We start from the raw sequence: 12395 nt of genomic DNA, 5'->3' as shown, positions 1-12395 counted from the left end.
ACTTGACCATGTTAAGCATTCGTGTACTTGAGAAATGTTGCCGGCTTCATTTTGGCATATCACACTTGTTTTTCAGGTTACAGTATATAAGAGGCCTACCTTTGGGAGGCTCAGCTTCGTCTTGTAGTTCTTGTTCCGCCTTTAGAAGACAGAAAGAGTTTAAAAACACGAAGAAAGCCAGAACGAAGGTAGTTTATAAGTAGTTTTGTGATCTCACTCACATCAAGATGCCCTGAGCTCTCTCCAAGAGTTTGTTATTAACGCTGTTCACAAAAATCCCCTCGTCTACATGGGACGAGCTGAAGGAAGACACGCGTTCTCTCACGCTACGAACGTTACAGCCGGAGAATCCATCCCTGAAAAAAAGACAGAGGAAAAGAACGGTGAGGGTGAAGATCTGTTGCTCGATACGGTCTCATACATGCTAAACATTCAGTCAATATTTCATGCAGACTTCAATTTTAAATTAAAACGCTGTCTCATACAAAAATATACAGATTTTTCAACAAACCTGGCCAATTTCTCTGTGAGCGTGTTGGTTCCCTGTAGGTCTGATAGCGGCGTGCGTGGCATTTTTCTACTGATAGAGGAATCTGTCGATCCAAGCCACAGACATTTATATGTAAATAATCTTTTTTTTATTGTTTATTGTTTCTCTCCGTGAATTACTAACAATAATTTTTGACCGAATTAAAAATATATATATAGTTTGGTGAAACAAAATAGCTGCTCTGTATATTTTTAGACCTCAAATTCTGAAAAGAAAACAAGTTCATATTCACAAGAAATACAACAGTCATATTTTTAAGTTTATAGGAAAAGTAAAAAAACAAATCAGGTCGCCAACTGTTGCTACTGCTCGTGTCGCCGGAAGTCGGCGGCTCTCCTTTGAAATGAATGGGATCATGTCGCTTGTAATGTGAACGGGACATATTTTGTTTCTGAGGCTGTATGTTCAGGCTTATGAAACACGGATACATACATGCGTATTGTTTATAAGCATTTATTCGTTTTGATTTTAAGAAGAAAGTAGCGGATGAAATGTTACAGAAAGATGAGACTGTAGGGTTTGTAGTCTTACTGTGTCGGTCATCTTTACATCGCTGCAGGATCTCAAGGCTCCGCTGGTGAACAGGGTGATGCAGGAAACTGAAGCTGTCCACGCTTTTACGATTCTGAACCGGAGATTCAGAGCCTAGAAATATAAGAAACGAGAGAGAGAGAGTAAATGTAGTCATCAAGTTATTTATACACGTCTGAAAGGTGTTATCTTTGTTGATCAAAATACTAAAATAACTGACAACGTTGTGAAAAGGAAACTAATATTCATGGGTTAATTTGTGTCTTCATGCTAAATATAAACCAGTTTGTGCTTTTATATACACTAAAGTAAATATAAAACTCCTTAGTTTATCTTGTTTATTTCCATTTTTAAGTTTTACGGATGGATGTTTTGAGACTTTAAATTCAAATTAAATAACGTATACGAACACAAATGAGGAACATCATAAGCTATTTACCACAGATGAAAAAAGTTTGAGAGCATCACACATATTCACAGAAGTGAAAAAGCAGAAATGTGTGTGTGTCTGCCAGTGTTTGTCTGTCTGTGTTTGTGTGTTAGTCTGTCTGTGTGTGTCTGCCAGTGTTTGTGTGTTAGTCTGCCTGTGTGTGTCTGCCAGTATTTGTGTGTTAGTCTGTCTGTGTGTGTGTCTGCCAGTATTTGTGTGTCTGTGTGTGTCTGCCAGTGTTAGTCTGCCTGTGTGTGTCTGCCAGTATTTGTGTGTTAGTCTGTCTGTGTGTGTGTCTGCCAGTATTTGTGTGTCTGTGTGTGTCTGCCAGTGTTAGTCTGCCTGTGTGTGTCTGCCAGTATTTGTGTGTTAGTCTGTCTGTGTGTGTCTGCCAGTGTTTGTGTGTCTGTGTGTGTCTGCCAGTGTTTGTGTGTTAGTCTGCCTGTGTGTGTCTGCCAGTGTTTGTGTGTTAGTCTGCCTGTGTGTGTCTGCCAGTGTTTGTGTGTTAGTCTGCCTGTGTGTGTCTGCCAGTGTTTGTGTGTTAGTCTGTCTGTGTGTGTCTGCCAGTATTTGTGTGTTAGTCTGTCTGTGTGTGTGTCTGCCAGTATTTGTGTGTCTGTGTGTGTCTGCCAGTGTTAGTCTGCCTGTGTGTGTCTGCCAGTATTTGTGTGTTAGTCTGTCTGTGTGTGTCTGCCAGTGTTTGTCTGTCTGTGTGTGTCTGCCAGTGTTTGTGTGTTAGTCTGCCTGTGTGTGTCTGCCAGTGTTTGTGTGTTAGTCTGCCTGTGTGTGTCTGCCAGTGTTTGTGTGTTAGTCTGCCTGTGTGTGTCTGCCAGTGTTTGTGTGTTAGTCTGTCTGTGTGTGTCTGCCAGTATTTGTGTGTTAGTCTGTCTGTGTGTGTGTCTGCCAGTATTTGTGTGTCTGTGTGTGTCTGCCAGTGTTAGTGTGTTAGTCTGTCTGTGTGTGTCTGTCTGTGTGTGTCTGCCAGTGTTTGTCTGTCTGTGTGTGTCTGCCAGTGTTTGTGTGTTAGTCTGCCTGTGTGTGTCTGCCAGTGTTTGTGTGTTAGTCTGCCTGTGTGTGTCTGCCAGTGTTTGTGTGTTAGTCTGTCTGTGTGTGTGTCTGCCAGTATTTGTGTGTCTGTGTGTGTCTGCCAGTGTTAGTCTGCCAGTATTTGTGTGTTAGTCTGTCTGTGTGTGTCTGCCAGTGTTTGTCTGTCTGTGTGTGTCTGCCAGTGTTTGTGTGTTAGTCTGCCTGTGTGTGTCTGCCAGTGTTTGTGTGTTAGTCTGCCTGTGTGTGTCTGCCAGTGTTTGTGTGTTAGTCTGCCTGTGTGTGTCTGCCAGTGTTTGTGTGTTAGTCTGCCTGTGTGTGTCTGCCAGTGTTTGTGTGTTAGTCTGCCTGTGTGTGTCTGCCAGTGTTTGTGTGTTAGTCTGCCTGTGTGTGTCTGCCAGTGTTTGTGTGTTAGTCTGCCTGTGTGTGTCTGCCAGTGTTTGTGTGTTAGTCTGCCTGTGTGTGTCTGCCAGTGTTTGTGTGTTAGTCTGCCTGTGTGTGTCTGCCAGTATTTGTGTGTTAGTCTGTCTGTGTGTGTGTCTGCCAGTATTTGTGTGTCTGTGTGTGTCTGCCAGTGTTAGTCTGCCTGTGTGTGTCTGCCAGTATTTGTGTGTTAGTCTGTCTGTGTGTGTCTGCCAGTGTTTGTGTGTTAGTCTGCCTGTGTGTGTCTGCCAGTATTTGTGTGTTAGTCTGTCTGTGTGTGTGTCTGCCAGTATTTGTGTGTCTGTGTGTGTCTGCCAGTGTTAGTCTGCCTGTGTGTGTCTGCCAGTATTTGTGTGTTAGTCTGTCTGTGTGTGTCTGCCAGTGTTTGTCTGTCTGTGTGTGTCTGCCAGTGTTTGTGTGTTAGTCTGCCTGTGTGTGTCTGCCAGTGTTTGTGTGTTAGTCTGCCTGTGTGTGTCTGCCAGTGTTTGTGTGTTAGTCTGTCTGTGTGTGTGTCTGCCAGTATTTGTGTGTCTGTGTGTGTCTGCCAGTGTTTGTGTGTTAGTCTGTCTGTGTGTGTCTGCCAGTGTTTGTGTGTTAGTCTGCCTGTGTGTGTCTGCCAGTGTTTGTGTGTTAGTCTGCCTGTGTGTGTCTGCCAGTGTTTGTGTGTTAGTCTGCCTGTGTGTGTCTGCCAGTGTTTGTGTGTTAGTCTGCCTGTGTGTGTCTGCCAGTGTTTGTGTGTTAGTCTGCCTGTGTGTGTCTGCCAGTGTTTGTGTGTTAGTCTGTCTGTGTGTGTCTGCCAGTGTTTGTGTGTTAGTCTGCCTGTGTGTGTCTGCCAGTATTTGTGTGTTAGTCTGTCTGTGTGTGTCTGCCAGTGTTTGTCTGTCTGTGTGTGTCTGCCAGTGTTTGTGTGTTAGTCTGCCTGTGTGTGTCTGCCAGTGTTTGTGTGTTAGTCTGTCTGTGTGTGTCTGCCAGTGTTTGTGTGTTAGTCTGTCTGTGTGTGTCTGCCAGTATTTGTGTGTCTGTGTGTGTCTGCCAGTGTTTGTCTGTCTGTGTGTGTCTGCCAGTGTTTGTGTGTTAGTCTGTCTGTGTGTGTCTGCCAGTGTTTGTGTGTTAGTCTGCCTGTGTGTGTCTGCCAGTGTTTGTGTGTTAGTCTGCCTGTGTGTGTCTGCCAGTGTTTGTGTGTTAGTCTGCCTGTGTGTGTCTGCCAGTGTTTGTGTGTTAGTCTGCCTGTGTGTGTCTGCCAGTGTTTGTGTGTTAGTCTGTCTGTGTGTGTCTGCCAGTGTTTGTGTGTTAGTCTGCCTGTGTGTGTCTGCCAGTATTTGTGTGTTAGTCTGTCTGTGTGTGTGTCTGCCAGTATTTGTGTGTCTGTGTGTGTCTGCCAGTGTTTGTCTGTCTGTGTGTGTCTCCCAGTGTTTGTGTGTTAGTCTGTCTGTGTGTGTCTGCCAGTGTTTGTGTGTTAGTCTGTCTGTGTGTGTGTCTGCCAGTGTTTGTGTGTTAGTCTGTCTGTGTGTGTGTCTGCCAGTATTTGTGTGTTAGTCTGTCTGTGTGTGTCTGTAGTTGTTTGAGGACTAAATACCTGCAGTGAGAAAATGTGAGAATGCGACACACACACACACACACACACACACACACACACACACACACACACACACACACACACACACACACACACACACACACACAGTTGTATAAACGCATCACTTCCTCTGTGCTCTTGCTCCGTCTCCACGGGTACATATTTCATAAGTCCCGAGCGTTGGCTTGGTCTCCGTGGCGATAAATAATAGAGCAGTGATGCATCGTGGGTTGTTAACTCATGCTCACGTAATGGTGAGAAACGTCAGAGAGAATCTTTGATGTATCTGAGCTCATCTGAGGCTCACAGTTGCATGACAGGATCAGTTTGGATCAGACGATGTGCGCGTTATGCTGTACAAGCCTGTGTATGATGTGAGAAACGTGCTAACACATCGACTGTGGGTGTATGACAATAGTACGATGGACTTTTATGTTTTCATTGTTTCTTTATTTGGGAGTGTGACAGCTCTGATATTTGAATACAATTTTGACGTACGATGGACGAGTGAATACGTGTTTGTTAGTAACACACCAGTCTTTTTGTCTTTGTGGTGTTTGCCCGCCTCACGGAAGGCCACGACGCCTCTGAAGAACGCTCTCAGAACAGCCCAGCGGAACGTGGCCACAGGATGAATTCCCATCAGACTGCAGATGAAAGCGTTACGACTGCTTTTCAGAAGCGCTACGATATCCGGCCGCATGTGATCCGTGTTCTTCTCCCGGAAATCCTACGGGACAGAGATCAAGAGTGCAACATTTTACATATCGAGTTTGTGTGTTTAAAACATTGTCGTTTCGTTATTTCATTTCAATAAATCGATTCATCATCATCACTCAATGGTTCACTCTTCACGTGTTATGTACACATCTGATGCTGTGTATGCTTTCTGCACATGTGTGTGTTTGTGATGGGGTGTAGATTTGAGTCTCTCTGCCAACTTGTGCTCCAAATACACTCACGGCCGGGGGGCCAATCTAACCAAACAGATTATACCATAGAATTAGGTCAGTGTGTGCGTGCGTGCGCTTATGTATTAATCCCACACGATCATGTGTTCTCATAAAAAAAGACATCGCCTAAAACAACATCAAAAAAGGATTATGGGCTCTTGACCTTGACGCCATATTTGACCTTCCCAGCGTAGTGTCTGATGATGAACGCCGGCTCCATGACAGCAGGAAACTCGATGTAGCCGCTGCCCTCGTGCTGACGCTTAAATTTATCCAGAAGAGTCTGATTTGTCGCCTGTGGAAAACTACAAACAGACAAAAAGACAAACACAAGAGCTACTTAGTTCCAGAAAAGTAAAGATCGTAATTCAGAATTTCTTGATAAATGATATTGTTGAAATGATTTGATCATGTAGAGGTTAAAGGTGAAGGGGTGACATTTACTTGCACTCTTCATCCAGCAGGTGGAGCAGCGCTGTGGGCTTCTTACTGATGAGATTGATGCAGGCCGTGTTGTCGATGTAGTCGATCATGTGCCAGCTGATTCCCTCTGATCGATATTCCTCCTGCACAGGAAGTAAAAATAATACATTTCATATATAAAAGTGCTTTGTGGGTCAGAAAATAAAAGGATTAAAAATAATAAAATACACCTTTGAACTAAACAAAAAGGTTTATTCTTGTACGGTTTTAATTTAATTGTATTTCTTTTCATTCAGAACTAGATTTAAATCAAGAAACGCATCTGAATGTTTTAGAACAATAATTCAAAATCTAATTTTATTGACTTAAATTTATTTACCTATCCTAGCAGCTAGCAACTTTTAATTACATTTTTGCTGCTTGGTGACCTTTGTTTAAATAAACAAAGTCATTAAATTAAATTTGTTAATTAAAAAGCTTTATTCCGCATCGTTTTAAACATAAAATGACAGATTACTTTATGTACTTACTGTATCTGACGTCAAACTGATATTTCCTGCAAACTCGTACCTCACAGCTTAACTCATAAATCAGTATTATAAGGTTTTATTTGAACAGAATTTGGTTTATTTTTAAGAAAAAAAGTTACAGATTGCTGTTCAATATATGTATATATAATAAGTGGAAACACAGTAATGTAAACAAGTCTGAGCTTTTATTAGCACCTATTGTACTATTGCTCTTTTGTATGACATCACTAAATGTTAAAGTAAATAACTTATTATAAGAAGTCAGAGGACGGGTTTTACCGTGTCCGTGTGTTGATCTGTTACAATTGGCAGAGAAATGTATTGAAATAATATAAATGACGGAGCAGTTGGTGCTCCGAGTGTAAATATTGGCCGTGTGGAGAACAGCTGGAGTTCTGCGTATTTGCTTTGGCCACAGTATAATTGTTATAGCATTTGTTGAAATTAGTAACTTGGTATTAGCACCTTTTGTACTATTACTCCTCTATGACATCTCGCTTTATTGCTCCCTGAACTCTCTGTAAGTCGTGTTGGATAAACGTGTCTGCTAAATGACTACATGTAAATGTATCAAGTTTAAACACAAAGTTAAGATAAAAGTCGAGCTGGGAATGAACGGCAGGAGAGTCTGATGTATTATACGGTCTAACACTATACACAAAAACAACACAATGACTCAAAATAACACGCAGACGTCTCTGGCTCTGTAAAACGAAGTGGTACCTGCTCTAGTTTGAAGATGTGCTGGTTGAAATAATGCTGGAGAGTTTCATTGGCAAAGTTGATGCAGAACTGCTCGAAACTGTTGTTCTCATAATCCTCAAAACCGAAGATGTCCAGCACCCCGATAGACAGCATCTACAACACAACACCCCCACTCAACGCTCATGTATGATGAAGTGAAAGCGTTTGTTTTACACACAAGACCTCAGAGCTGATCTCAGTACTGTAAATATTTCTCCGTTATGATTCACAAGCAATTAAATAGTCAATCTAAATATAAATGTTGATAAAAAAGAGAGAATGAGTTTTAACCTTGGATGAATCTTCCAGGTCTTTGTTGTAAAGCAGCGCATGATTGGTGCGAAACACAATCCAGTCGAACAGAGCACAGTACAGGGACTTGGCCATCGAGTCTCGCACCGTACCGGCCTGCAAACACAGATGAATCTCACGTTAAACTCAACGTCCATTTGTCATATTACAAATTTTTCAGTGTTAGTCATTTAACATTTTGCTTTAGGCATCACAATGGTTACAAACTCTCTCATTCACCACAAACAAGATGAATAGTACGAAGCATTTTATATTTCAACACGTATCACAGTAATACTGTTATTGTGAATGGTATTGACCACAATACGTTTTTGAAACTATTACATAATCCTCTGAATTTAAAGCAAGACGACATGTTTTAACAAGAGCAAGAAACAGAACATGTGTGCGATTGGGTTTTGGGGAAACTGTGGTCATTGTGTCACATGTCAAATCGCCCTGAATTTCCATCGATGTCACTTCCTGTGTGTTAGTCACACCTGAAACCTCCATCAGAAGCACGAGAGGCTGGAAAAAAATGTGTTTTTGTATAAACTAATCCCCATCGAGAGCCTTGTGCATGAAGTAAACTAATTTTCAGTGTAGGTGTGTTTAAGGTACATTTGTATTTCCAAAGCAATTGGGCATTTGCACACGTAGCGATGATGTATGTCCGCTTACATTTTTTCACTCGGTGGCTTCAAAACGCACATAGGATTACAATCAACAACACAAGTCTAATTAGCCAAACAACATGTCATACAAGCACAACCAAAAAGGAGAAGCTATCAAAAATATGAAAAAAGGCATGACCACAAAGGCATATAGCAATGTTCAGCTGTAGTGTTGTCATTTCACCGAAATTTGAAAGTTTTCTTACTAAATTCATCGTTATCACTTCAGCGCAATGAGAGTGGAATTGAGATATGTCCCAGATGCATGTACCCCATTGCAGCATTATTCTACCAAGTGTGCGATGAAAAATACTGCAATTACTTAATTTGTGAACAGAAAAAGTAGATCAAGTATTTCTCTCTCTCTCTCCATAAGATCAGAGAGGGAATCAGGTTGTCCGGCCAACTGATTTAAACATCGACCCGCACACACACATCACTACGAGACGACTTAAACCCATAAACCTCCAGCGGCTGCCAAGATCACCACTTACTGAAGCGACACAAGCCAAAACACATAAAAAACCTCTCGCTTTCTGTCCTGTCTGAGGCTGATGAAAGGTTCCTGACATCCTAAGACCAACTGAAATAAGACCTTTGGTCATTTATCCTGCCATGGATGCTGGTTGATACATTTGGTTGATATGTTGCAGTCGTAACATAAATATATAAACGTTAAACGGAAGTTAACTAGTTCACAAACTCAAGTATTTGGTTATGAGTTTATGTGTGTGTTATCCTGTAAAGTTTCTTCTGAGGATGTTTTCTACATCTCACACATGCAGTGTCCAAATTCATGGAACTTCAATCCCGTGTTTAATTTACTTCTCACCTCGGACAGTTTATACGGCACGATCAGTCTCTCTCCCACCGTTACCGTCTTCCGTGTGGTCAGAGCTTCAAAAAGCATCTCCTCCTTCACCTGTTCGTAAAAACACAAGAGCATTATAAACGGCTACACAGAAAGTATAAACTGAAAACACATTCAATCTGTGATGGACAGAACGCTTCATTTTACTGAATAAATGTTTAAGATAAATGACACACAGATGCCAAGAGACGTCAGCCTCCCAAGTTTTACTATAAATGCATAAAAAAGGCATTTCATCATATTTATATAAACCTGTGTGTTTTACTGATAACATGCTTTTCTCCAATATTATCATAAACCTAAACTAAAACATGAAAAAAGAAATGAACTTTGTGACTAAGGGAACCCAAATCTAAACTTTAACAGCATATAATCGTTTAATTCTTGAGCGATAAAAACAAGTTTGAAGTCTGAAATCCCCATCAAGTGCCAGTAAAATCAGTTGTGATGACATTTTCGGTTCTTTAGTGAAGTGCTGCTATACCTCCAGCAGTTCAGACACTATAGGAAGCACTTCTGGGTTACAGATATCGATGGAGTCGTCTCTGTACGTCTTCTTTTTGTAGCGAATGTTCCCCAGGTGTAGGATCGCAGACAGCAAGGAAAAAATCCTGCGGAGATGACAGATCGGTTTATATTCTGTGAGAATGTTTTTTTTTGTAGTACAGAATGTTATTGATTCTCATGTCTGTGGATTGTTACTCACTGTTTTTTGGTGGCCGGAAGGAAGCCGACCATCTCCATGGCCAGCTGGAGTCTCTCAAAGTCATGCTTCAAGTCTTCTCCTTCCACCGAGAAACAGTCCTGCGTGAATGACGACAATTGAACACAACAAACACACAAAAATCTCTCTGAGCACACCAAAAAAAACCTTTAAAAATGCATTTCAATGCCAACAGCATCCCCGATAACAGTTCCAAACGTCCCAAAGCTGTGCAAAGGGCATACTGAATGAGTCGACCGCAGACAAAGAAAAGAGCATCTCCGGTTCAGGTCACGTGACCTCCCTCCAAACCAAAGCCAAGCAATACACACAGCCTACAAACCCACAGACCGACACCAGCGCCAGAACTGATGGATCTCACTCACAGTCACAAACTGACAAACTAAACTAAAACAAAACAAACTACAGCAAGAGAGCAAAGAAAGAGAGGAGAAGCACACGCTGACATGATACTGACCAGCTCAGTGTCACAGTCATTTCCCCAATGATGTCTGTGGACTCTCAATGTTACCTGGAAGGCAGTCAAAGGTGTTAAGAGCCACACACACACACACACACACACACATGATCATCACACATACATATGTGTTACATATATATATATATATATATATATATGGTCTCCATAGACGTACAGTAATGATTTTTAGACCGTACAAACAGCGTATTCTATTCCCTATCCCCTAAACCTAACATCACAAGAAACCTTTGGCAGCTTTTAAAAAATGATCATTTCAGGGTTTTTTCTGGATTTAGCGATTTAGTTCACGGGGACACAGGAAGTGTTCTTGTAAACCATGTTTACGTTGTTATACACGAAAATGTCATTACAAACCAATGCACACAAGCACACACAGACACACATACATGGTCATCATCACACAAACCTCATTCTGACACACACACATCATACACACACACACACACACACACACACACATACATGGTCATCATCACACAAACCTCATTCTGACACACACACATCATAAACACACACAGACACACATACATGCACACATGGTCATCATCACACAAACCTCATACTGACACACACACACATCATAAACACACACACAGACACACATACATGCACACATGGTCATCATCACACAAACCTCATACTGACACACACACACACACACACACACACACACACACAATCATCTCTCTCACACACACACACACACACACACACACACAATCATCTCTCTCACACACACACACACACACACACACTGAGACAGAAAAACACAAAAAAATGTCACACACACATCTTAAACACACACACACACACAGTAACACACACTCACATATTGAAACACACACCTTCATCATAAACACACTCAGCAGAACTGAACACAGATCAGAGTCGAGCTGAAGTTTTACAGCGTGTTTCAGATCCACTGTGACATTTGTTTTGGACGTCTGTAAGATGACGGTCTGTGTGTGTGTGTGTAAGTGCTGACAGACTGTCATCTTAACTGGGTTTCACATGGATCTGTCCAGCCGTTCAGGTCTAAAGCAGACAGCACGCGACTAGCGGCCTGTTCTTTCTGATTTCGGATGCTGCCACAATCACCATGGCAACAGTGGCCCCCGGCAACAGCTTCAGCATCACTGAGCTCTTTGTGTTGCCGGGGATTACAGAGCGTGTTGTTGAGACCAGATGAGCTTTAAGGATGATTTTCTCCTCAGTTTTTTTTTATTTCAGAAACATTTAGGAGTAAATGAATCAACGCACTGTAAACGTCTACAGTGAGCACGCCCGTAAATCAAACCACATTTACATTTACGCATTTTATACTACATGCTTTTATTCTTGCAAAAGATTACAAAACAAAGGCTTTATTGTAAATGACGAGATGTACCTGGTTGAGGTAATGATATTCTTCAGGTTTGAGCAGATGAAAAGATTTTCTCTCTTCTTCACTCGCTCCAGCCAACAGGTAATAAAACACATGATAGTTTCTGCGTGACAGAGTCAAATCAATTCAGTCCTCATGCTATTGAATTTACACAAACTTCATTCTCAAACCCATTTCATTCTGTTAAACCTGCTGTTTTTAAAGCTAAAGTAAAGCACTCAACAATAACAATTTAACACGTTTTACAAGTACAGAATATATTGTCTGATGTGACGTACCTCTCATTGTGCTCTTGGTAAACTAGTCTGGACTTTTCCAAAAGATACTTTTCCACATATGCTCTGAAACATAAGGCATATAAAATGATATATATTTATATACTCTGTACACACACACGACAATATGAAAGTTTGCATATATGTGCATCTTATATAATATATATAACGTAATGTTCAGGTTTTGGAGCTAAAGAAAGTGTCTTACCCTCTCACAGTTCCACTCTCTTGATAATTGACTTGAATAAATTTGCCAAAGCGACTGGAATTATTATTATGGGCTGTTTTGGCATTTCCAAACGCCTGAGGAGACAAAAACACAAATTCAATTTAGACACATACAGTGAAACAACAACACGCATACAACACAAACATGGCATCTAGTATTCACTTCAGAAATAATCATGTCCACAATTATTCAATTATAAATTAGTATTGAAAGTATTTGAAAAGTTTTACTTGTCTGCATGCGAATTATAATAGTTAAAATC

General features: G+C 41.2%; 1 protein-coding gene across 1 annotated transcript in view; it reads right to left on the bottom strand.

Annotated features, from left to right (window-relative positions):
* myo9ab (myosin IXAb) overlaps positions 1 to 12395 on the bottom strand; it is a 35028-nt gene that overhangs the window by 13621 nt on the left and 9012 nt on the right. The window contains exons 2-17 of the mRNA XM_079450227.1: positions 12113 to 12207; positions 11908 to 11970; positions 11633 to 11732; positions 10222 to 10275; positions 9747 to 9844; positions 9525 to 9651; positions 9002 to 9091; positions 7496 to 7612; positions 7184 to 7318; positions 5952 to 6073; positions 5671 to 5812; positions 5089 to 5284; positions 1082 to 1195; positions 512 to 593; positions 222 to 356; positions 100 to 139 (exon numbers count right to left, since the gene is read on the bottom strand). Coding sequence (XP_079306353.1) covers positions 100 to 139; positions 222 to 356; positions 512 to 593; positions 1082 to 1195; positions 5089 to 5284; positions 5671 to 5812; positions 5952 to 6073; positions 7184 to 7318; positions 7496 to 7612; positions 9002 to 9091; positions 9525 to 9651; positions 9747 to 9844; positions 10222 to 10275; positions 11633 to 11732; positions 11908 to 11970; positions 12113 to 12207 — 1710 coding nt within the window. The remainder of the gene's footprint in view (positions 1 to 99; positions 140 to 221; positions 357 to 511; positions 594 to 1081; positions 1196 to 5088; positions 5285 to 5670; positions 5813 to 5951; positions 6074 to 7183; positions 7319 to 7495; positions 7613 to 9001; positions 9092 to 9524; positions 9652 to 9746; positions 9845 to 10221; positions 10276 to 11632; positions 11733 to 11907; positions 11971 to 12112; positions 12208 to 12395) is intronic.

This window comes from Barbatula barbatula (assembly GCF_947034865.1).
Source record: "Barbatula barbatula genome assembly, chromosome: 25".
In the NCBI taxonomy this organism is placed as follows: domain Eukaryota; kingdom Metazoa; phylum Chordata; class Actinopteri; order Cypriniformes; family Nemacheilidae; genus Barbatula; species Barbatula barbatula.
This window is presented reverse-complemented; position numbering and strand designations above follow the sequence as displayed.